Raw genomic sequence first — 26120 nt, forward strand, 5'->3', positions numbered from 1 at the left:
AGCACTCTCTGTATACATCCCTTAGATAAGAGACCCAGCACAAGATGGGAAAGTGCCTGGCACCCAGGTGGAGTACACAGCTGTATCAGACTTGGTCCTTCATGCTTACCTTACCTTCTGGCAAGAGCTTTTTATAGGAAGGGAGGGGGAGTATGTATCACGGCCAACAGCTGTCAGCTTTGAAATACAGCATGACTTTAGTCTGTTCCTAGAGTTAGTGGAAAAGTGAAAGCAAGAGTATTGAAATGCCAAAGCCCGCAGCAATTTTGCTGATACTTGTGACTCTTGGGTGACAGAGAGCCTGAGGTGTGTCTGTCCTTCCTTTACTGCGATGGCACTAGGTGGCACTCTGTTGATCTCAGTGTTGCTTTTACCCCATTGGTACTCCACACCCTCTGAGTGGCAGCCTGAAGGCATGCTAGATGGCACAAAGCCCCAATGCAGGCTCTCCTGCTTAGTCAGCACTGTCCTGGGTATGGGGACAAGAGTGAACAAGGAAAATGTCACTACTTTATAAAGGAATAATGTCCTGATACAAGTTCCCTCTCCAGGCCCCAGGTTCTGTTCTGTTGTGTCTCCGCATGGAGAGTGAGAGTGTGGTTACCAGGGATAGTCAGGGTAGCTCTGCCCAAGCCTGCCCCATCCTGTTCTTTCCCTGGAAGCTTACTTTAGCCCCAGCTCTCACATCTAGGGGCCTCACTAAATAGTACTGCAGAGATCCTCGCATAGAAATTAGGTTTGGCATGATAATTAACTTTAGGAGAATGAAAGCAGAAAAAGTATTCTGGGGGACAAATGGCCAAAAACTTCTGAAATTTGATGGCCTTGATTTTTATGACCCAAAAGTTCAACACACTCCATGTCAAAGAAGAAATCCACACCAGACCCAGTGCAGCTCAGGCGTGGAAGATGAGAACACTTAAAGCAGAAGCTCAATGTGTTTCCGAAAGCTCTCAGGTGAGGTGAGCCTACTTTCCAGTGTTCCCATGACACGGTGGCAGGGCCATCCGGGTGCTCACAAAGCAGTCACCTGCCAGGACTCCTGCACCGACAAAACTGTGCCTCACATGTGGAAGAAGACGCCGTCCAGGAGCCCTGACACTGGACTGAATGCACTCCGCTAGAGCAGCATTGCGAACCCCATAGGCAGGAGGAGCTGTCCAGCAGCAAAGGGAAAGAGTAGACTCATGCTGTGGTGCATATAGCTACACTGCTGGGCCTGGGACGTGCTCCAGGGTAGTGTTTGCCAGCAACATTGTAGAGGGGGTAGGCAGGAGCTCACAGCTGTAGCCGCAGATATGGTGCTGACTTAATCATGTCGGTCCTTGAAATAGAGGCTGTGGTCCAGAAAGAAGCTCGGGATCTTTGGGCAGCTGGTCGTGTATGGCAAAGTCTAGCCTGAATCAGCGTATCTGAAGCCGGGGGAGAAAGGCAGGAAAGCTCAGAAACACTTTTAGCTGAAACTTACATTACCTGTATCTATGTATGGAGATTGCAGGCTTTTCAAAAGCTGCCGAGACATGTATTTGAAAATCACATGAGCTCTGTCAGCACATTGTATGTCCTGACTGAAATGGTAAAAATAAAATGCTGCGGGATCCCCGAATAGCTGCAATAGCTGCAGTGGCAGAAATGCCGCAGATCCCTGAGCAGCAACAGGCAGCGGGCCATGTGTCCCAAGAGCTGCCAGTCCCAGGCAGGGATGGTACACGAGACCACGTCACAGGTCTCTGAAAGCAGCTGATCCCAGGTGGCAAGCCATGTGGTGGCAGCGGGTGAGAGACAGATGGATAGGCACTCCATGCAGAGTGAGGTTAGATATTTATTTAGTGGGTTATGGAGGGAGAAGGAAGAAAAGAAGAGCAAAGAGACAGACAGAAGAGAGAGAGACAGAAGCTGCCTCTCTGAGAGGGAGACAGAAAAAAGGAAGAAACTCAGGCTGCAGGCAGGAAGGAAGATCTGCCTGCCTCAGCAGACAGGGGAGGGAGTGGGCATGGTTTGTCTCTTAAAGAGAAAGATCTTTACATCTCTTTTTTTATAATGAAAAAGCGGGAGGTTAGGCACCACAGATTAAAGGAATTGGGGTGGCGGATTCTCAAGATTGCTTCCTGTTTATTTATGGGTGTTGTCTTTGGTGGGGGGGACCTGAGAAATCTGGGTGTTGGTCACATCCTGGCATAACTAGTCTGTTTGTTCCTGTCCAGTGTTAGTGCTATGGAAATGTCTGGTGTCTCTTACACCTATTTAAGGTATTGGCAGAACAGAGGACAAAATTAAGGGAAAAAAAATTAATACCAGGGAATTGAGGGGGCGTGTATCTGACCTGCTTAAGGTGGATCCTTAGATTCGGCTCCCTGGAACTCAACAAGAATTTTTTGGGTTTGTGGAAACAGAAATTTTAGACATATACATTGTATAAACAGTAGCACGTTTATGTCAGAATGACCGTGACAGATATTTTTGCACAATGAAAAGTATTTTTAAGACTATGGAAGGCCTTTAACAGTGAGGGTAAAAAAGAAAAGAGAAAGAAAAAACTGAGGGACCCTGGGTCCCCAGTCGAATGCACCACAGAGTGTGCAGTCCTAGTGCAGGAGGACTGACCCCAGGTCAGTCTGGTCACAATTTTAACTAAGGGAAGCAATCCAGAGATGAATGTCAGCGAAGAGCTCAACCCTCCATGGTTGGGGGCTGTCCCCCAGTTTCTAGGAATACCAAAAGATTGCTGGGAGCTCACCAGAATGGGGGAAACTCACCGATTAAAGCCGGTGGTGTACGTAGAACTCACGGTGTAGAAATCATACTGAGGCATATGGAACACGTGGTTTTGTGTAAAAAAATACCTGGTTCTGGATCCCGACCCCGGGAGAGGGGTTCAGGGCGGAAGATCCATCCGAGTCACGGCACCAGTGTAATAAATTAATTTAAAATGCTGTGGATCCCCAGATCCCTGAGTGGCTGCAGGCAGAGGGCCATGTGGTGGCAAGCAGAGGGCAGCTGGTCCTGAGAGCAGCCAGTCCCAGGCAGGGATGCTGCACAAGACCACACAGGTCTCCAAAGGCGGCTGGTCTCAGGCAGCGAGCCACATGGAGGTGGCAGGCAAGAGACAGATGGATAGGCACACCATGCAGAGTGAGGTTCGATATTTATTAGTACGTTATGGAAGGGAAAGGGGAGAAGGAGAAGTGCAGAGAGAGAAGAGAGAGGAGGGGGGAGAGACAAAAGGGAAGGGGAGAAGTAGAGAGGGGCAGAAGCTGCCTCTTCAAGAGGGAGACTGTATTTTCTGTCCTGCTGACTGTTCAGATCTGGACACAAGAATGTACCTCACAAAATGTGTGCATGTGTGTAAGGGGAGGCACAACATTCTTCTGCATAGTTTTATTGGTGTGCAAAGTCACATACTTTAGTATGTGCAAAGCCACACAAACACAAATCTTTTGAGAAGTATTTCTCCATGCCTGTGCAGCTTACCCAGACCCGTCCGAGTTCAGCAAAGGCAGTGGAATAAAGCAGGGTTGCCCCATATAATGCTGGTCTTTTCTCTCCTTTCTACAAAACAACCCGCACAGCTGTAAGCAGCATGTGAGCAGTGCACATGGGACCTGTTGGCTCTTACTAGATTGGGTGCTGGTGTAGAACAGCACTGTGTTTATTAAAATAGTTCTGCACTTTTTGAATAATAAACCTTAGGCAATGTTCCATGTATGCTGTGACAACAGTGAGTTCAGAAACTGGGGAGGAAATTTACATCTATAATTCATGTTTATATCCTTCTACCACATTGAATTTGATATGCTTTTTCATATTTTCCAAAATTAAATATGCTAATATTTCTCTGTGGAGTTGTGCAGCTGGTTGTGAGAACAAAATATAAATACTTCATGTGATACTAAGAGGGAGGCATCAGTGTTAGTCCAAGGCAGGCAGTTGTGCCGCTTTTACGCCACTGGGGTAGTCAAGTGTGTACGCACGTGCTCCTGCATACACCAGAATGCAGCAGCTTTCCCAGAGCGGAGCTTCTTGGGTTCCATGTCTGCCAAGAATTTTCTTCTCCTGCCCAACCACTGGGCACTCACTTGTAACACACCATAAAAAAATGAGCCCACGTGGAGCCCCGTCTTCTTGGATGGGGAGGCTGACTGTCCTGTGGTATTCATCCTTTGGCCACTCGACTGTCCTTGGGCTCGCTCTATTTGAAGATGCTGTTGGAGACAGAAGCATAAGTGGAAGGGAATTTTGAGGGTGGACAAGATTTATTTAAAGATTTTTGAGCATGGATAGCAATCATTACTTGAAAATGCATTTCAGGATCTGGTGAACGTTGTCCCAGCTTCTGCCAGCTTTGAACCTCAGTACCCTGGGATCTATTTACCCCCTTCTCCTGTCACCACGGGGTTGAGTGACCTCTTTCTCGGCTTGTTTCCGTGTGCATGAGCATGCACACATGCACAGGTGCTGTATCAGCTTGTGCATGCACATGTGGGGGCAAGCACTGTGTGTCTCCCACCTAATATAGAGCTTGCAATTTCAGCCAGGCAGCCAGCAGGCGTGTCCCAGGATCCAGTTTTCTCCACCCCCACCCCACCCCTACCTGGGAATATAGATATGCACGATTGTGTCCAGCTTTTACATGAGTGCCAGGGGTCCAAACTCGGATCCTCCTTCCCGCTCTTTCCCCACTGAGCTTCTCATCTACCCCCTTCCCCTTCAGTCTCATTGGCTTTCTGGCAGTAATGTTCATCGTGGACCAAAACAGAAGTATGTGTTTCAGTGTCAGCATGCTGGTGGGCCCATTTCCTACGGGTACCCTGAGTTCGTGCAGCTCCCAGAACTCAAGGCTTCAAGTTCCTGCACCCAGCTGTAGGAGGGCATTCCACCTGCTGAGTGTTCTGTACCCTCCTTACCCTGACTTACATTTTCCAACGTTCTGTTTACTATCTGCTTGAATTTTGGTGGTCTTGTTCACTTGAGGAGTATTTCTCTTCTAGGTTATTTGTTATCCTACTACTTTTAGAGCTTTTCATACATTGTATCACATACATGGCCAAGTGTGCGCCATCTGTCTTGCAAATCCAGTGTTTGCAACTTTGTGCTCTGTTTGGCTAAATAAATATTTGCTTTCCTGCAGCCAAATACAATTTTGGGGAGGTTTCTTCTTTTGCTTCAAAATCCAAAAGGTTTCTTTGAATAGTGGGTCTTTATATTTCCTCAGGCAGTTCTTAAATTCTCTTTCCCACAAATGGTGCTGTAGCAGTGGGCTGTGCAACTGCAAAAGAAAGAAATCTCAACCCAACCCTTACACCCAACACAGAAATTAACTCCGAGCTTGGCCATGTGTCACACAGTGAGTGTTAGCAATGATACAGAAAGTACTGGCCATAAATCAGAAGGTAACTTGTGTTTGTAAAGGAAACTTAGGAAGATAGCTACAGATAGAGTGATGCTTGGGTGCTCACCTGAAGGGACTCCCCAGACCTGAGCAGTGAGGCTGTACTCACCCTGGTAATGGCAGATAAAGATGTGCCCATAGTCACTGGAGTTTCAGGAAAGCCACAGTGAAACTTGGTACACACTGGCTAGAAAAGGACCTATTTGTCAGCAGAGCATGGTTAGGCCACAGTAAGTGGTTTGGTGTATTTTTATAGGGGAACTTCAGGTAGCTTTCCTTTCCCTGCCTGTGGAGAGTTTGAGTTATAACCTGGCAGCAGTATATTTTTATGTCTGCTGCACTGAAACCACCTGAAACCATGCTCTTTGAAGCTGGAAGGGAGGGCTCTGTGTTCTTGGCTGTACCCCATGTACAGAACTTAAGCATCTTTGTAACAGAGTTCACTGGTTTCCAAAGGTGTTGTAAGGAGAGGGCCAGTTTGTTCGTCCCGGCCGCCTGGCTAGCTTAGCCCTGAAATAATCGCACAGAAACTGTATTAATTAAAACACTGCTTGGCCCATTAGCTCTAACTTCTTATTGGCTAACTCTTACATCTTAATTTAACCTATTTCTATTAATCTGTGTATGGCCACATGGCAGTGGTTTACCCGGTAAGATTCAGCATGTCTGTCTCTGGCGGCTTCATTGTGTCTCTCCACTACTCCGCCTTTCTTCTTCCCAGCATTCAGTTTTGTCTTTCTGCCTACCTAAGTTCTGCTCTATCAACTAGACCAAGGCAGTTTCTTTATTCATTAACCAATGAAAGCAACACACAAACAGAAGGAACTCGTACACCCCATTCCCTCCATGGTGTCCTGCCCACACAACTGGCTCTCTACCACTCACTGAGCGTATACTCCATGTACACGGGCTCTCAGTAGCATGTGACCAGACTACTTCGTCTTTGTCATCATTTCCTCCGAAATGTCTGTCTGTCTGTGGTCATGACTCCTTTGCACTATGTTCCTGGAGAAATCTGCTTTTTCTTCTTCTATAGTTCCTCTTAGTTCTAATTTTTCTTATTCCAATGTGAGGATTCTGCCTTTTACGTCAGTTTTAAGATCAACCCTTCATTTTTGTATCTTTTAAAAAAAAAAAATCTATGTTTTTTCTTAGTAGAAAAGTTGATCTGTCTGAAATTTCAAAAATAATACATGGATTTTGAATTTAGGCTGATAGCATACATAGCTTTTGATGCAAAGGGCCTCAGCATATAGATAACCACATTCCTGTCCTCCTCAAAGGGGTGCAGGATAGGGCTGAGCTGGCAGATGACCTTGGAGGTTTACAGTGCACTGAACTGTTGTGGTTGTTAGTGTTGCCTTTGTTGTAACACTGATGCAGTGAACCACCTGGAATGGGTACTTTTTACTTGGAAACAGTCAAGGGGCATCTTGTCTAATGCTTCTGTCCCATTGCCTTCTCACATTGTGCCTGCCTCACATGAAAACTACAAAGTTTTCCTAATACTAGCATCGGTCATTCGATGTTGTTATTGCTACATCTAGATATAATAGTTTCCACTGTAACTGCTCTAGAGGTGTGTGTGTGTGTGTGTGTGTGTGTGTGTGTGTGTGTGTGTGTTAGCCAAAGAAACTTGTTCTGTGGCCACGATTACAATGTATTTCTCTTTCAGTTGTCCCAGGATTGGAGTCGTGGGCTGATGTTGCTCAGTTATCCTCTAGATCAGTTAGGGTACAAGGTTATAGAGAGAGATTTCACCAATCAGTGTCATTATAACCTCGGGGCTATGGAAAGGAACGCACCGAGCCGTCTGATGCCACTCTGGTTCTGGTCCACAGATTCCCTGCCGACAGGTTTAGTGATTAGAAGCATGCAGTGGTGTTTGCTGTTTGTACAAAGTGCTGGTGCTTGTTTTAGTTTGTGTAGTAGAGTGACTGCCTGAGGAAACGGGCTCAGTGTACACCCAGTCGCCTGAAGTGACTGGATTTCTTTTCAGAACTTAGCCTTGAGTGGCTGTGGTAAAAGACTCCCCTCCTGAGTCTTTATTTAGTTGTTCCTCTATGGACCTTACCTTTGCTTTATGCTAGTACTGGAACTTTGAATAACAAAAGGAAGGAATGCGCATATCACAAGCTCTCTCTCTCTCTCTCTTTCTCTCACACACACACACACACACACACACACACACACACACACACACACACGAGACAGCTCAGACAGTTCCTGTGGCTGAGTCTTTGTAGACTGTGGCATGGTACCCATAGCAGCTGCTCTTGTCACTGTGGTGGTCATGCCTGTTGGCCATGCTCTCTCCACTTACTATCTGGGAGCCGTCCCTACGTGCCTTGTTGGGTTAGAACCAGCTCCAGTGAGCTTGGGAGCTCCCAGGTGTGAGTACCTTGTCCATCACCCACCTCATCACCTCTTCCTCTCCAGCCTTCTCCTTCCTTGTGGCCTCTCCTGTTCCAGATCTGTCCCCTACACCTATAGAATTCCTCCTTGGCATATACCTGAGGATGGGGTGTTCTCCACCAGTCCACTCCCTTTCCGTCCAGATGCAACCATGTGTGGAGTGGGGCTGCATCACATGCCCTCCCTGAGACAGTGACCACAGGCTTGTTTCCTACGCCGAGATGACCAAGGGCTGCATGCTTGCCCACTGCCAGTCTCTCAACGGTCTTGATTCTCTTCTATATTCAGGGGCCACAAGAGAAAGCTGAACGAGGAAGATGCTGCCAGCGAGTCCAGCGGGGAGTCCAGCAACGATGACGAGGAGGGTAGCAGTTCGGAAGCAGACGAGATGGCCGCTGCTCTGGAAGCGGAGCTGAATGACCTCATGTGACCTGGACCTGCCACCAGTCCAGCCTCTGGCTTGGGTCCTCTTTCTCCAGAAAAACATATATTTTGCAGAGCTCCACATACAGAAACACATTATTTTGCAGAAATAAGTGTTTGTAAGAAGTTTTACTATAGGAAAGTCTACTTTTTTAAGCGACAGAGTGTTACGAGGTGTTGGTTGCTATGCCAAAGAGCTCAACAGGGCCTCTCATGGCAAGAGTGGCTATGTGATGTCTGGTCATGTAGTGAGAGGCCTTGGGGGCTTCCCTTCAAATATAACAGCATATTTAGTGTGAGGCCTGCGGACCCAGTAAGACTTAGAGAGAAATGTAGCGAGAACCTAGCATCTTGGGCTTTTCACAGCTGACACGATCAGAATCTTGAAGGATTTCTAAGTGCAACAGCAATATGCATCCACGTGCACAGGACACCGAGACTCAGGCAGGCCTGGGCCCAGCCACCCTCAGTCCCCATGACCTGCTCCCATGCAGGTGCCGTCTGCAGCCTGGGCTGCCTGGGCCTGAGCCTGCGGCATGGGCAGGGTGACGAGAGCTCGTCTGTGCCGCCCTAAGAGAGCTGATGTAAAGTTTTTGTATATTTCATATTCCACCCACCAGATTCTTCTTCCATTTAATAAAATCCTTTTTCTAAGTTCTCTCCTCTGGTCTTTGACAGCAGTGCAAGCGGCCTCTTGGTATTCCCTCAGCCCAGCTCCTGAACCTGTTCCCTGTCAGAGCTTGTAGGACAAACACAGCACGCTAACAAAGAAGTAATTCCCTGGGACTGCATGGTGGAGCTGGCTCTCACCCACTCGTTGCTGCCCCCATCTCTTCCTGTTACTTGGGGGAAATTTTTCAGAACTTGTACCATGAAGAATGCAGACTTGTTCCCGCATGAAGTGGACGCCTGGGGAGTCAGGCTGAAGAGAGGGTTCATCGTGAGATGTAGCTACTGCGCTTCACTGCCTTGTTGCCATGACCAGCAGTGTGTAGTCAGTCTGTCACTCAGGTGACCTCAGAAAAAGCTGGGGTTTGGGGGCACAGCCAGTAAGAGCCAGTCATTTATTCTCTGCAGCAGCCTCTTCTAAGCCGTGGGCAGGGACCTCATGCTGGGTCCATGAGGTCACTGCCAGTGCTGCAGACCTGTCCTTGAGACAGTTCATTCTGTCTCCTGCCTATTCTCGTCTCTCCTACAAGAATGACAAGAGCAGACAGTGAAGGGCGTGCAAGAGGAGAATCTGCTAACATGGGATCGACAGTTCCAAAAGGAACCTGGTCTCCACACATACGTGACCATGGAATGGAACTTGAGAAGTCTGCGGTCTTGGTTGTGTAGGTGCTGGCTGAGACCTGGCCAGCATGAGTTAGGAGGCGTGAGCTCCAGGCTGCAGCCAGAAAGGCAAAAACCTCGGGGGTCGTGAGAACCCAAGGCATTCTTCCCTCTCTTGATCCTGTTCTATAGACTCCATGTGTGCTGATTGGCTGGGCGTGCATATGCAAATAAGTATAAAATGAAGACCTCAGTCAAGGGAGCTGTCTCCCTGGGGGAAGTAGCCTGCCCAAAGCTTCCCAGTCAGGTCAGCCACCCACCCCGTCCTGGTGGTGTTAGGAAAGCAGGTACCTGGTGGTTAAAAGGTCACAGCAGGGCAGTCCATTTCAGGTTGCCCTAAATTTTGACTCGAGGCCGTCCAGAATGTGGGTCTTAGATTGCCTGCTTGTGGTTAGCGGTGGGACCTGGGGTTTTGTTGGTTTCCCAGTGGGGATTTTCATACTGCTTTCATGCAAGCTGGAGCCCCTTCTACCAGTATGCCAGGACTGGGGTGCAGCCAGGGTGAATTTCGTTCATAAAGACACCAATGCCTTATGCCCCTTCCTGGGTTAACCACTACATTGGTAGTGAACTTTGGGATCAAGACTGGGTCATCCATGCCCAGCTATACCTCAGGAACATACTCCAGTGGGCTCAGCTCTGTGATTGGATGGACTTGATGTTCAGAGACGTTAGGGACGGTGCTCTAGGTACTGCTGCATCTAGGTGTTAAATGCTTGGACGTCATCAGGAGCCAGGGCCTTTCCCGTTGCTTGGTTAACATGGTTATACTCTAACCTGAATGGTGTGGACAAGGAATGAGGTTATTGGAAGACCACTGTGGGCCCAGAAATGAATTGCTGAGCAGGCAAACACCCAAAAGCCAAGCTCACCAGAGTCCCTGAGTGCATTTGTTTACTCCAGCGGCAGGAAACAAAATCTCTGTGCTTTCCAGTCAGTTGGCAGAGCCGTGCTGGGACAGACATGAGAACGGATGATTAAGATCAGCTTGGAATATTGCAAAGCAGCCCTCCAGCTGGCTTTCTGAGCAGCGCTGGTCGGTGTCAACGTCTTCTCACAGTATCATTCTGTCCTGGTGCCATGGTCATCTGGGCTGTCAGCTGCCATTCAAGCTCCTGTACCCAGACCGTGTTTATGGCTGTCAATCACTGATGTTTATGTTGCTATCAAACATGCATTTCATCATCCCATTCCCTGGCCCAGATGAACAAAACCCTTCCTAACCTGGCCCCATCCCCACCTGCCCTTGGAAGGTGAGAAGGGAAACTGCTGCAGGGGGTGGCCAGTCTTTACCTGCCTCCGAGGAGCTCAGGCTAGCTGCAGATACTGGGTCAAGGCAGGGCGCCTCTCAGACCACCACCATCTGTCTGTCCACCTGTCCCCAGGAGTTTACTGTTCTGTTTGAGGTGTGGCTTAGTCCCAGAGCATCCCCCCCACACACAGATGCCTGAGATGGACTTTCTTCCCCATCTCAGTGTTGGCTACCTTTGCACATCAATACCAGGGCTGAGCCAAGCAGGAAGTGGGTGTTGAAGGCCCTCCCACAAGGTTTTTCAAGATTCCATACTGACTCCCACCTGTCAGAACTAGCCACATCCTCTGGTAGGCCCTGACTGCTAGTCCCCTGACCTGCAACCCTCTTGAAGACCTGTCTAGTGCTAGCTGCACACCTGTGGCCGGGAATGACCATGAAAGCCTGCAGCAAACCCAGGTCCTCTGCAGACACAGGTCATAGCTATTCATTCACAGTTTATACATTTATTTGAAATTAGATCTTAGTAAGTTTAATAGCTTGAACTTGTTTTTCTGAAGGTTTTTGTTTTCTAATAAAGTCAATCTCTATGTAGTCTTGGCTGTCCTGGTACTCACTCTGTAGACCAGGCTAGCCTTTAACACTCAGAGATCCACCTGCCCCAGTGTAGTGATAAGTCCCGCCCGTGTTCGCCTCGGGCTAATGTCTGCCTATAAATTTGGCGAGCATGCTCCCAGCCGTCGCTTCTGCTTTCCTGGTCTCCGCAGGAACGGTGGTTCTGTAAGTCTATTTCTACATTAAAGCTATAGATATATATTTTTTTACAATCTGTCTGCATTCGTTTATGCCGTTACATTTTTGGCATCCAACGTGGGCTATTTTGCCCCCGACTCAAGCTTATTCCTTTTGTCTCTCTGGGTGAAACACTGCTGGGTTAGGTGCTCCCCTACCAAAGGACATTTGCTTGTAAATGTGGACCGCAATTAATACAGTTGTGGTAAACACCTGAGTGTAGGGTGGCTAGATACTACTGTAAAACTACTAGGTAGAAGGGGAGAGGGGAGGAAGGAAGGGAGCAGAGAAAAATGCATAAGCTCAGTAAGAACAAAAACAAAAGTCCTCCAAAGTCAATAAAAAAACGTGCTTTTTGCATCATGGCAGTGAGCAGCCACAAAAAAGAACCACACGCGCACACACAAGAGAACTTGGGTTTGTAGGGATGTGACAAAGTGCTCTCCATTGTGTCCTGCCAGCTCGGAATAGGAGTCCTGCTGCCGACTCCAGCGCCATTTCCTGCTGTGTCTTTTTCTGTGTTTTCTGCACATCGTCTATCGGTTTTTCTGGTTTTCAAGGGCTCTTACCTTGCCACTAAATTTCTAATTTTTACATTAATATGGTCTGTGTCCCGAGAGTGGCTCGGAGATCTCCCCAGCCCCAGTCTTTGCGCTTCCACCTGTCTCCATGGTGACCTTCCCACTTCAGTGTCCCACCGGCCAGGCATGTAAGCAGAGGCTAGGTCAGCTGCTGTCTGGGTTAAGGAGACCTTCCCACAGGTGTGAAATCTGTCACACCCGAAAACTCTAGAAACTCTTCCTTTGTCGTCATTGTTATGTTTGCTTGTTTTTATTTCTGCACTAGCACTTAAACCCAGGCCTTGTGTGTGCTAGGCATGGGCCCTGCCACGGAATTACATCCCCACAGTTCCTCCTCATTCTCAACTATTTGTCTAGGTGGAGTTAAAAATTATCTCATCAATCACACTGTTACACTTTCAAACTCAATGCATTCAGAATCTTAGCAGGAGGCTTTGAAGCATAATTTCCTCTAGAAGATTCTCAGGTCTCAGAAGTGGTTTTCTTACAAACAAACTGCTCACCGTTAGGGGATGCTAATGTAATGGTTAATCTTCATTGTCAGTATGGCTGTCTTGATATCTCCCCCAAAAGAAAGTTATTATTTTAAATGTTGGAACCTTTATGGATAAAATGTCTGAGTCTTCATTAAGACACAAGGCTCAGCAGTGGTGTTTTAAGATCTCCATTCGGAAAGTTGGGTCATGAGCCAGCCCCACTACCTGTTTTTGTCTCTGAAATGATCTGTAGTAAGAACATAATACTCATGTGAATTTTTAAATACATAAAATTATGCAGGATATTTTGTAATCAAAATGACGTAATTGCTCTGTGGCATCCCAAGTCTTCCTTGAAAGTCATTGGAACTACATTGAGTAAATACTGAGAGCACATAGTGCCACTTTGAGGTAGACTTGTAGAAAGATCCATACAGACAGGCTTGGGAACCCTGTGTCAGTGCTAGGGGCAAATGAGGGTGGTCTCAGCAGTTCGCCTTGCTGTAGGGTTCACAATTCTGCCCGTAACTGAAAAACTCTCTGGTGGGTCTTTTAATCTACAACTTCTTGGCTCTTGGAATTCCACTTCATCTGCATGTCTTGAGAGGATGGTTTGGTCATTCTGAGCCCTCGTGGAGGATCTTCTCAAAGTCAGTAATCAGCCAGTCAGGCCCCACTGTAACACAAGTAGCATGATTACTACAAACGTTCTTGTTCCAGAACGTCTAGAACATTTTTAGAATTGTTTTTATGATTTTATTTCAGGATTTCTTTGGATATAATGTCTTTGTGCTGATTTTTGTTTGAGAATAAGCCTGCATACATGAATCCTCTTAGCATAAATTGCCTTTGTTTTTGCTTCCATTTGGGTTTTCCTGGGACTTCTGGGAGAAGCTCAGTTCCTACTGTCTGTCACTTCTCACATTTTCATCTCCTTGGCATCTGCCCCCAGATCCTGGGAGGACTTCCCAGGACATTCTCCACACCCTTCATGGCAATGCCTTGAGCGCTCCTGGCAGGCAACTCAGCTGTGAGGCTCGATCAGGCGCTTGCTCAGCCTGACTCCTCCGCCCTTGTCTTCATGACGCTCCTGCCGCTTCCTGCTTCTCTGTGTCCTGTGTAGAAGGTGAAATGCTTCTGAAATGTTCTTCAGGTCAGTGATTTTCCAAAAGCATTTTTTTTTTTCAAGACAAAAGGTTTCTCTGTGTAACAGTCCTGGCTGTCCTGGAGCTCACTTTGTAGACCAGGCTGGCCTCGATCTCACTGAGATCAACCTGCCCCTTCCTCCCAAGTGCTGGTATTAAAGGTGTGCACCACCACCGCCCAGGTATCTGATTTTCTTTTTGTTTAGTTTTCAAATGCTTCCACTTAGATTTTGTTTTTTTAACCTCAGGAAGGGAGGTGCACTCAGCTTCAAGGACTTAGCTTTGACACCTGGAGTAGTGGCTTCGTGGTAGACAACTTGCCTGATATGCAAAAGGCCCTGTGTTTGATCCACAGCATGCACACATGCACGCACCGTAGGTAAAAAGAGTCACAGCCCTAGCTGTAATCTCTGGGGCAGTTCCTTACATAGCCCTAACCACTCTGTTAGCCTCTTAACTCTGACAGGGTGGCCTGTTCCCCTGCCAGGGCCTTTGCAGCTGCTTCCTGCTTCGATCCCTTTTTGGGCATGACAACTCGCCTGAGACGGTGTCCCCCAAGGGTTGCGGAATATCCCTTTACACTGTGTGAAGATGTGCCACTGTGATTGCCTTAATAAGAAACTGAACGGTCAAAAGCTAAGCAGGGAGAGGTTAGGAGGAAAAAAGGCAGGGTCACCAGCCAGATGCGAGAAAGCAGGTGAGCAGTATGGAGAGATGAGGTAACATGCCTTGCAACAGACCATAGATTAAAAGAAATGAATTAAGTTATAACAGCTGGCGGGCCAAGCCCAAGCTAAATCCAAGCTTTCATAATTAATTATAAATCCCCATGTTATTATTTGAGAGCTGACAATACAGAAAAAGACGTATTATAACCAAGTCTTAGCACAACCCCCAAACTCCCCCCACCTCCACCCCAAGAGAGCTTCTCTTACCCCCTGTCTCCGCCCCTCATTTAATCTTTGTTAATTGGTTGTTTTGGGCTCTTCGCCCCACCCCTTTTCTTGACTGACATCCCCATGCTGTGCTCCATGCAGAAGGGTGGCAGTTTGGCTGTTGTCGCTTTGCAAGTTCTGCTCCCACCACAGACCTCGTTTCTGGTAGAAGTTTGTCGCCTGGTGTGGTTCGGGTACCCACAGCTTGCTTCATCAGTTCCCTTCCCACCTCGCGCTGGGGCTCTGAGTTACTTCTCTATCCCAGTCACAAGCCAAGGTGACACTTGGTAGATGCCATTATCTGTCCCATGTGAGAGTCAGAGGAGCAAGAGCCTGAAGTAAGTGGGTCTCTCAGACCTCGCCAGGGGCTGGCATTGGTACTCCAGCTTTCTCCCTGTGTTGTAGTGAGAGGGGGAGCATTTGTAGATGGGACTGGGCAGTTGCTGAAGGAAAAGTCTTCCAGACGGTGTATAAAACTGCCTTCCCAGCTAACACTTCTGTATAGGAGAAATCCTGAGTAACTTCCAATGCTGTCGGCTGCAAGCTCAGCAAGGTTCACAAAAAGCAGGCTGTGGCGGGCAGCTGACACACATCTAATCCCAACACTCAGGCCAGTCGGAGCTGTGTAATCAATCCCAGACAAACGTGGGCTACAAAGCAAGAGCACCAAGAACAACGTCTTTAACAAATGATCCTGGGAAAATTGAATCACACATGGAAAACAATGAAGAGCCCTCCCTCACGCAAAATGAAACAAAGAAAGGCCTAAATGCAGACCTGACACAGCAGAACTCTCAGAGAGGAACATAGATATAAACCTTCATGTTCTGGACCAATCAGATGTCTCAAGCATGGTAGCTAGGGCACAAGCAACTACCGGACTGGTTAAGTGGGACCCCACCAAAACTACAAGACTTTGTACAAGATAAACTAGCAAGAAATTAAAATGCAGTCTACACAGCAGGAAACTGCAAAAATATATCTTTGATAAAAGTCTAGAATGTCTAGAACTACAACAATTAAAAAAACAATTCAATGTAAAAAAAATAGCTGAAGGACCTAGACATTTCTCAAAAAAAAAATACAAATGACTAATGGACAGATTAAAGAAGGCTCAATGCTATTAATCCAATAAAGATACAGGACTGGAGAGATTGCTCAGTGGTCAGGGCTGCTTGCTACAAAGTCACAAGGATGGGGTTGACTCCCACTAATAAACCAGGCATCCCACAAACACCTGCAATTCCAGTTCTTAGGGATCTGATGCCATTCCTGGGCTCTATCTCTATATGCACGAGAGAGAGAGAGAGAGAGAGAGAGAGAGAGAGAGAGAGAGAGAGATTGCAGACACTAAAGTCACACCCACAAGAGTTGACAAATGGGACTGCGAGGAATGTAAAAGCCTCTGCTCAGCCAGTGACAACCACCGGAAAGAAAGACTGGGAGAAAATCTTTGCCACCGTACATCTGACAGGATTGGCATCTACAATATATAAAGAACTCAAAAGAAATACATACCAGTGAATAGACAGTTCTCAAAGATGGAGTACAGATGGCCAGTAAGTATATGGAAAAACATGCCGTGTCTCAAGCATCTGGATTGGTGCAAATGAAACAACAGACCTTGCATGTCACCCTAATCAGGACGGCTAATGATAAGAGAACAAATACGGGCTGGGACTGTGCCTCAGTGGCTGTTTGCCCAAGGAAAAACAAATCTGAAAAGCATGTGGAGAAAAAGGAACAAGAATCCATTACTAGAGAGAATGTGAACAAGTGTGGCAGCTGTGGCAGTCACCATGGAGGTCCCTCGAAACCCTTACAGTAGAACTCTCCTCTGCTTCTGCTCTCCCAGTCCTGACCAGAAGCCCTAAGGAATCTAAGTAGACCACAAGAGATACTCGCACACATCCATGCTCAATGCAGCACTAAACTACCAGAGCAGGGCAGTCACCCTGGCTATCCATCAACAGATACACAGGCCCAGCATGTGCGATGGCCCCCGTGTCTACAGTCAGGTAAAGAAAATGTGGGTGTACCCAATAGTGTGTCATTTCACCATAAGGGAGAATGTTTCCACGAAAGTTGGAAACAGATGGAAGTGGAAGCCATCCTAGGATGAAACAGACCAGCCTTACAGAGTGTCTCCTCTTTGTTTGCCTCATATACATATGACATCACAGTACCTGAGACCAGTGGGAGTGCGGAGAGTGGACCAGAGAGAAAGGGGTGAACTGATCAGTGTAAATGATCTATTTAATTGATGATGAAACCATGACTGTACAATAAACTTGTACTAATAAGAATAATGGATAGTCACTTGTACTTCAGAGAAATGGAATAGGCCATTTTGTTTAATTTTAATTAGAGCGTTATGTGGCTGGTGGTTTCATTCTAGAGACTTTAAAGTCTTGTTAATGATGATATTTAAGTAAAATTCTTTTTGAAGTACAACTCTTTTTTTTTCTTCCAGTTTCGAGCTCCCAGTAACCATCTGCTTCTGTCTCTATTGTTTTGATTTTTCCAGAAAGTCATAGAAATGAAATTATATATGGTGCACTTGAGGTTCCTTTTTTTTTTTTTCCAAAAATGATGGCCGAGAGCAGAGGGTGTGTCGTATCAGCCTCTGTGTCCCAGGTGTGGGTGGCTCTCCCACATCCTGATCTTCGGCAGTAATGTGAACCAGGCACTGGCAACATTTTAGCTCCAAGACCGTTTTGTTGTTACTAGTTTCTAAAAATGCATCTTTTGTGTTTTGCCACGGAGAAAGCAGGAAAGCTGGCAGTGGGCACTTGAATCAGGAGGCTCTGGATGTCTGCAGCCAGCATGGCTGGGAGCCTCACAGGAGCTGCAGAGCCCCAGGGAAGAAAGGGGCTCCCTTGAGGGGTGGCACCAAAGTGGGCAAAGGCAAACGCCCCCAGGGTTACCATAGAGTCTGCCAAGAACTGTTCACAGTTTCCTTCTTAAAAGGCTCAATTCTCCAGAGAATGTCAGACGTTTTACAAGTCACTGAAAGGGAAAGTGGTAACTCCCAACCCGAGCCCAAGGCAGGAAGAAAGTGTGGGAATGCCGCTTCAGTCTCTATGCAGAGCGAACGGTTCCCAGAAGACACACCTTGATCATCCACAGCTGCTGTCTCAGTGACAGTCGCCTAGTCACTTTTGAGCCACCACAGATAGCTGAGGCTTTTCAGCTGCCTGTCTAATAGAAAGAAAGGCTGTCTCAATCCACTCTGCATTCACCAGAGCCAGAACGATAGCACTCATGCAAGTGGATACTCACTAAAGATCAGCAAACAAGCCTCAGACCTCCACAGAGGGCTCGAGCTACCCAGGCTGGGCCCCAGGGGAATGCTCCTAGGCCCTGGGCTCCTGACTATCCCCAGAGCCTGGGTGTACCCAAGCTCTAGTGTTTGTTCTGGGGCAGGGAGAGTTGTCCACGCAGCCTGGGAACCTCCATCTCTAGGCCAAGTGGGAGGCGAAGATATGCTTCCTTCTTCAGCGTAGCTTGGGTAACGAGGTGCTCCTCCACCCAGTCCCTTATGCTACCAAACTAGTTTGTTTCCCCATCCCCGGTAACGGAGTCTTTGCTTCCATCTCTCTTGACACCAGAAGTCCTAAAAGGATATCGTCTCCCAGGGTCTGTGCCAAAGGTCCCCCCGGGTACTGGGGTGGAACTGGGTGCTGAATGACTCAGGCTGGGGCATAGGGAGAGCAGCACCATGCTGGACATGTCCATGTGGTCTTCATCTACTTCTCCAATAAGCTTTCAGCTTTTCTTGCCAAAAAAAAACAAAAAACAATAACAACAAAAAAATCATGCATCCTTCTCACCACCCTGAGGGAATATGCAATACCAGAAAGAGTGGAGCAGCCCCCTTGGACCCTTCTCTCGGGCCCGGCCTGAACGCCCAGTCTCCCATGCCAGTGGAGGTCTGTGGCTGGTCTGCAGGGCAGAACTGACACAAAGAAGGAGGGTCCCCTTCCCTGGGCCTCTTGCTGGCCTCTTCCACTTCACCTCCACCCACTCCCCTGAGAACAGTAAAATGCACTGGCATTTAAAAGCTGCACCAATAAGCCAGTATTCACCCATATGTTTTTGAGAGCATAAACAGGTCATTAGGAACTTGACAGGCTGGGCAAGTGTGGCATGGTGTTCAGAAGGTGAGCGGGCAGTAATTAAGAGGTACAACCTTCTACAATCAGCATGCTCTCAGGGATGCAAGAGACACCGAGGCTGGTGAAGGCTTCCTCCTTCCTCCTCTCAGAATCCTCACAGGCTGTCACCCTGAGTCATGTGCACTTAGTTCCAATGGGCACCTGCTATAGAGACAGGCAGAGCATCAAAGACATGTTAGAACATCAAAGTTTTCCTGAGCATTCTCAGTACCACTAATCCCTAACTACTGGGATGTTGACCAATGTTACTGTCCTGCCCGGTTCCCGCAGTCATTAAGTCCCAAAGAAATCACACAGAGATCTACATTAATTATAAACTGATTGGCCTAGTACCTCGGGCTTCTTATTAACTCTTATAACTTATATTAGCCCATAATTCTTGTCTGTGTTAGTCACATGACTTGGTACCTTTTTCGGCGAGGAAGTCACATCTTGCTTGCTCCGTGTCTGGGTGACGACTGCAGACTGAAACCTCTCTCTTCCCAGAATTCTCGTTGCCCCGCCTCTACTTCCTGCCTGGTCGTCATCACTCCACCTCTACTTCCTGCCTGGTTACTGGCCAATCAGCATTTTATTAAAAATAATACAAGTGACAGGGTACAGACCATTGTCCCACAGACTGGGGGAAGTGTGGTGGGTGCTACCCCAGTGTTGAATGAAACACAGCTCTGTGGCCCTACCCACAGCCGTCATGTCATTCCCTCTCCGGTGCTTCCTCTTGGCCATTCTCACGGGGCCTGATGAAACTGCTGTGACTACCTCTAGCACCTCGCTGTGCAGGGAACCTTGTCCCTGGCCCCTTCTCCATACGCCACTCCCCGAGATGCACAGAACAATCACAGTAACAACCAGAGTCTTGTTACTATGGGTGCTGCTAGATGTTTTCAGTTAACTAAGTCCCACTCTCTTGGGTGGGAGGGGATGGGGGGACATCTGATCCACATTGAGGCTGATCTATGGCAGAGACATCTCACGTGGCAGAACTGCCTTTCCCAAATGGACAAAGCGCCATCACAGAGAGTCACCTGATCCTGAACCACAGTGCATCCAGGCAGGTACAGTCTCTTCCTGTTGTCTTCTTTAACCAAACGTCCAGATGACCCCTGTGAATGGAACCATGGGTCAGGGAAAGACAGAGGGAAGTCCGATCACTTGAAGCCAGGTTAGTGCTGGGAGGAGTGTGCCCAGAGAAACTCACCCTGTGAGAGCAGTGGGGGAAGAAATTGTAAGTCCGGCCCCCGCTATTCCTTAAAGATGGTAAGTGCATCGCAGCTTCCCCATCTACAGAATTGACCTCATGGCAACAATGTTGGTCTGTCCACTAAGTTCAGGAATGGGGCTATCCATATGGCCAGTAGGGAGCAGAAGAAGCCCTGAGTCAGTGATGATAAAACCATATCGAGGACTCCAATCCATCAGACCCATGGCAAAGCCGTCCCCAGGGGAGCCTCCAGGATAACAAGCCTTCCTCTGAGGCCCACGTGAGGACTGATCAGTTTGTTAAGTACTAGCAGCTGCAACTTCCTCCACTGTGATGCTTACAGCTCAAGACTGCTTGCCTACAGACCTGGTGACTCCTCTCCCTGTGCTGCTCCCAATAAACACACTGAAGTTCTGGATTGTGGTGGGGCTTGGCGTCTCTCTAACAGAACCCACCTGACCCCAGCTTTTCTATGCAGGCATCTGTCCTTTCTTCCTTCCCTCACAGTTGCAATTAGCTTCTCAGACCCAAGTCATGTGGGCCATGGCAGGAACCAAGGTGAGAACATGTCAATGGCCAGCTAGCTATGACTCTGGGGTCCTAATGAGGCAAAACTGATTTCTCGTGAAGTGTTCAAATCTGTTACCTGCTCCCACTTCTCTCAATCACGTCTACTGTCACTAATATCACACGCAGGGTCTCGACGTCACCTCGCCTGCCCAAGACCTCCTTTACCTCATCCCGGCCTTTTCTTTCCTCAGACTCTGGTCTGTACCCAGAGAAAAACACGGGGTGGCCCAGGGTTAGCGCTTTCTCTCTCGGTGGTTCCCCTGCTATATAGCTGGGCTTGGACTTCTCGTTCCTGTTTCATGAGTTTGCCCCTTATAACAAGAAAAATATAATTAGTCTATCTTGTAGTTAGCCTGGTATTTCTCAATCCGTGATAATTCAACAGTTGGTGCCCAGTGTGGGGTTTGGGGTCTAGTCAGCTGCTACCAGGCTCTGCATGGTACATTTGGGTATTTGGATAGCATCCCAGCGTGGCAGCCCTGAGTGGCCACTAGCCTCGGTAGCATCTCGAAACCACTCAGGATGCCACCAGCAGACTGTGTGGCTGGCTGTGGCAGGGCAGCTTCTGGGTTCAGCTTTACTGGCGCACCCCAGAAGCTCAAGTGGGACACGGGCTTCTCTGAGTATCTCTGTTGGTGTTGCTGTCCCTGTGTGGCTGCTGACCAGTCAGGGACCTCCGCAGAGTGCACAGTCTGATTTACACTAAATAACTGCTTTTAATTTGAGCATATTTTTCAATAAAAACCAATTTAAACTGTTCAAGCTGGCCATGCAGCTACACCTGTGACACCTACTGGCCAGTAATGATTATTGCATCTACTCCAATTCATTACAGGTGAGAATCATAAGGTCAAATTTATAATTTAGAAGGTCAAGGGCATAATTTGACAAGAGCTCAACAGTTTTTTAACTTGTATTCCCCATCAGCCACCAGGATGTCCCCATGAGGATTGTTGCACCTAAAGGAAAGGCGCTGGTCTCCTTTAATCACTCAGGATTTCAGTTTGGGTTGCCCCAAGTATATAAAGAAGCTATCCCCACAAGCCTGGCCAATGCAGGAGACACAGACGGCTGAAGTAGATAGGGAAGTTTAAGGAGGCCAGAGGGGAGCTGTGGATGTATGTCTGGAAGTCTGCTTACAGGGTCAGGGACACTGGTCCCTATTACTGCCACATCTAGCAAGACAGTCACCATCACAGCAATGTGGTTGCACCAGACTACAAAGAAACTAGGATCTTCAGACCAGCATGGTTGGACAGGCTGGACTAGGGTTACTGCATTCCCCAGCCAGGAGTGCCGCCAGCCCTGGGACTGGACTGCTTAGGGCAAAGCTGAGAGGCCCAATCTATCTACTTTGGGCTCCACAGATATTCTCTCAGATCACAGTCTGTGTTTCATGAACTGTGAGTTACAGGACATGGCTGCTCATGCCTGTGCTTGAATGCATCACCAGGAGGTGGGGTGGAGGGTTTCCATCAGAACCCAGCTGGTACTGAGGCTCACACAGAGCATCCTCGAGGAACAGGGTGAGGATTCTTTTGTCTTTGGTCTTCATCAGCCGCAAGGGTGACATAAAATCAGGGGGATCCCCTTCTATTCCTTCGCTCCGAGAGCCATCCGACAGAAGGCATGAAATCTGTACCTGTCTTAGGACCATGGGACACAGCTTCCTGGACAGGATTTGGGGGATGTTTTCATTCTCGAGTCCACTTTTAGGGATGTCAAGGCTCTGGCTATCCTGGCTCTGGGCTCAGCTAGACTCATCAGAGGCTCCATGGGACCTGGGGTGTTCTGCTAGGGAACACAAGCAGCTGCAGGTTCTTGATCTATGACTGAAAAGAAGATGAGTCTCCATGTCAGAGGGCTGCAGACCCTGTAGTCTACCGGATGGAAAGCTTGGCCACAGGAGTGCACATGACACCCAGGAGAGCCAGGACACCAAAGACAGGTTAAGGCTGGTTGCATCCACCCAAACCACAGCATCCTTGGTGTGAGTTGGTCACCAACCTCCAGTCTGCAGCCCCTTCCTAGACCCTGGCCCACTACAGCAGACTTCAAATACAAACACAGACTCCATGTTCTTATTTTATTCTCTGTATCTGGCTTGGAAAATGTTCAGTGGGGCACTGTTCCTGGAATCAACACACAACATAAGATATGTCTATATCTTGTAACGTTTCCCATCTTAGGCTGAGCTCTTGGGGAGTCCATGTGATTAAAAAATGGCGTGGAATTGTGTTCGGAGCACACGCTCACAGCACCCTAGTACTGACTCTGAGCCCATGGCACCAGCTAGGGCACTATGTTCTCGAGTGTCCGCTTAGGGAGGGTATAGGCAGGTGACACCTCTCCCATGTTCTTCTAGCCTCAGTTCTGGTTGAGCTTTAGCCCTGTGGCCAAGGCTGATGGGATATAGGTGGACCAGTATCTCTCCCCAGGATGCACGGCCTGGAGCTGGCTGGCTCCTCTTTCTCTGCATAAGGCAGTTAATTTCCGCTAACAGCTGGACTGGTATAATGTATGTGAAAATATTATGGTCTTTCTAGGACCAGCAAGCCCCAGTGTGACATGACGAGGTGTGTTCCCATAAGCTTATCCCTGGAGAGACACTAGAAAATTCCGGGACACTGCTTCCTGACTTTTCCATTTCCCCGGAGATGATGGTATGTTTCAGAAAAGTCAGTCTAGATTTGTGACTGGGGAATGAGGAGATGGCATGACACACGCTTCCTGCTTTCCTAGCCCAGCCATCTGGGGCTCAAGGTCAGGGCTGGACAAGATGAGGCCTGGCCTCATGTCACCTTGGGAAACGGCCTTGGGGAAGCTTCCCCTACTTCCTTTCTGGAGGGTGGCCCCATATGCGCAGTCAGCCTGAAGCCATCTACAGATGCCCCTGTCCCAAGGCATCTGGGTATCCTGTGGCACAAGGGAGAGCTCTGAACAGTCCCTGCTTCCAGAGGCTGCTGGGGGTGGAGACGCTGTGGTCCAGCTGCCCGTGGAGCAGTGAGCATTTACATTCTTTATGACTGAATTTATTTATTTTATTGTGTCTATGAGTGTTTTGCCTGTGTGTATGGATGTGCTCCACCTGTGCACCTGATACATGAAGAGGTCAGAAGAAGGTATTGGATCCCTTAGGACTGGAGTTACCATTAGTTGTGAGCCTCCATATGGGTGACGGAATGGAACCTGAGCCCTCTGTAAGAGTAACAAGTGCTCTAACCACTGAGCAATCTCTCTGGGCCTTCTCAGACCTCAAGTAATGTCTCCTTGTGCTGGTGGGCTATGGTAGCTCAGGCCAGTCACTGGCCCCCACCTCTCCCTTTGCCCCGAGTGGTCCCTCACCTAGAAAGGTGACATCTTATTTTCCTACAGCTGGGGATGAAGTACTTGGGAATCACATGGCTGGGTCACATTGAGTGAGAAGCCAGCACAGTCCAGAAAAGGAAATGGATCAGTGGCAGCAAATAGCCCCAGGGACCTCAGGAAGGGGCCAGTTGCCTCCCAGCTGCAGCACCCTCCTGCTTGGATGTCCAGAGAGAAAAGCTAATGCTGAAGAGGGTCTTATCCAAAAAGGACCTGCTAGACTGAGCATTGCCTCTGGCTATGAATCTCCCTCTCCCTCTCCCTCTCCCTCTCCCTCTCCCTCTCCCTCTCCCTCTCCCTCACGCCTACTGTCAGCTTCGGCTGGAGACACAGCCACCACTGTGCACTGAAGCCTCCCTAGCACTGTAAGAGCTGAGAGGCCCTGGGGCTACACCAGGAGAATGACCTTAGTGTTTTCTCACAGCCCACATTTGCTGTATTGTGCTACATTGCCGACTCTGGATTTGGAGCCACTACACAGGGATGGGAGTTACCTTTTCTTCCCAAGTTTAGAAACCATCTGTTCTAGTATTAGGGGAAGAATTGACCCTGGCAAGTCAAATCTGCTATAGTTTTAGCATCGTAAGCCACACAATGGCAGGAAGCACAACCTTCAAGAGAGAATGAGCCAGTGGGCCCCAGATACTCTTTTTAGAAAGTAATTTTTTTTAACCAGGTGGTAGTGGCACATACCTTTAATCCTAGCACTTTGGAGGTAGAGGTAGGCGAATCTCTGATTTTGAGGCTAGCCTGATCTACAGAGTGAGTTTCAGGATGGCCAGGGCTACATAGAGAAACCCTATCTCAAAAATTGGTGATGATAATAATAATAGCAATTATTATATTTTACATTTATTAAATGTGTGGGTGCACACACACACATGTGCATGCTCACACCCACACAGGCCATAGCACACATGTGGAGGTCAGGGAACAACTTGAGGCGGTCAGTTCTCTCTCTGCACCACGTGGGTTCCAGGAATAAAAGTCAGGTCATCAGGCTTGGAAGACAGTGCCTCTAGCCTCTGTGCTGTCTCACCTGACCCCCAGGTGCTCTTTATCACGGGAAGTGAGGGATCAGAATGTAGGGGTATCTGGGAGAGAAGTTAGGCAGCTCTCAGCCTGCCCCAGATGGTGAAGAGCGGGGCTCATCGCTACCAAGGTCAGTGAGAAGGGAGGTAAGAAAGACCTCAGGATTGAAACCTCTTTGTCCACCTGCTCATAGCTGGGAAAGGGTACCTCATGGCCATCCGACTTTATATTAGAATCAACACCTTTCAAGCCAGATGGCACATTTTAAAACTATGAACAGTTTTGCAGGCGACCTACACATGTTGATGTCTTCTGTGTTCTCATTTGTTCCAATAGGTTTGGGATTCCAGGAGAGCATTTGTAAAATGACACACAGTCCTATCTCCACTGAGGACTTCAGGGCTAGCCACCAGGGTGGGGCCATGGATTGAGCTCTTCGCGCAGCCCACGGAAGGGAACAAATGCCACCACACGGTGTTCTGGGAGCGAAGCTGACGCATGGCGCAATCTGCAGCTTCTGATGCCAGCACTAATTGGACGGATCCCTTCTGAACACTTGTTCACAAGCCACAGATGCTACAAAAATACATTTTCTTACACTCAGGCAGTGACTTCGGGATGCCTGAGGGGTCCTGAAGCTGAGAGCCGTCCTTAATCGGGTTTTAGTTTGAGTTTGCTCCGTGAATGCTCCCACTGAGCTCCGTTGGTCCCCATTGGGCCGGCTCTGGAACCTGTAGCTCCTCCAGGGTCCAGGTGACTCTTCTTGGTGAAGGGATATCTTGTTTGTACTCTTACAAAGCTTGCCTGAAGATCAGAGGGCAGAGCCAGCCACTAGTTAACCATAGAGTTATGGAGGTCTGGACAGACAGACAAAAAGTGATCTGGCTGGGTGAAGAGAGGAGTATCAGATGGGAGGAGACTTGAGGTCAGCCTTTTTCGGTTGAGGAGTTAGCAAGGTAAGAGTGGGCTGTGGCTTGCTCCTTTCTTTCTCTCTGATCTTTCAACATTTGCCCCAACATCTGGCTCCGGGATT

General features: G+C 48.2%; 1 protein-coding gene across 5 annotated transcripts in view; it reads left to right on the forward strand.

Annotated features, from left to right (window-relative positions):
- The window catches only part of Ctdp1 (CTD phosphatase subunit 1), a 59664-nt gene extending 50778 nt beyond the window's left edge, over positions 1-8886 (forward strand). For 4 of the 5 annotated variants that reach the window (XM_041640903.1, XM_041640906.1, XM_041640904.1 and 1 more), the window contains one exon: positions 8093-8886. In XM_041640903.1, the coding sequence (XP_041496837.1) occupies positions 8093-8234 (142 nt within the window). In that variant the 3' untranslated portion in view covers positions 8235-8886. The remainder of the gene's footprint in view (positions 1-8092) is intronic. The other variant, XM_041640907.1, reaches the window with a different exon arrangement.
- Positions 8887-26120: the final 17234 nt, after the last annotated feature.

Source organism: Microtus oregoni, unplaced genomic scaffold (genome assembly GCF_018167655.1).
Source record: "Microtus oregoni isolate MIOR12 unplaced genomic scaffold, Mior012 000065F_ref0000479, whole genome shotgun sequence".
In the NCBI taxonomy this organism is placed as follows: domain Eukaryota; kingdom Metazoa; phylum Chordata; class Mammalia; order Rodentia; family Cricetidae; genus Microtus; species Microtus oregoni.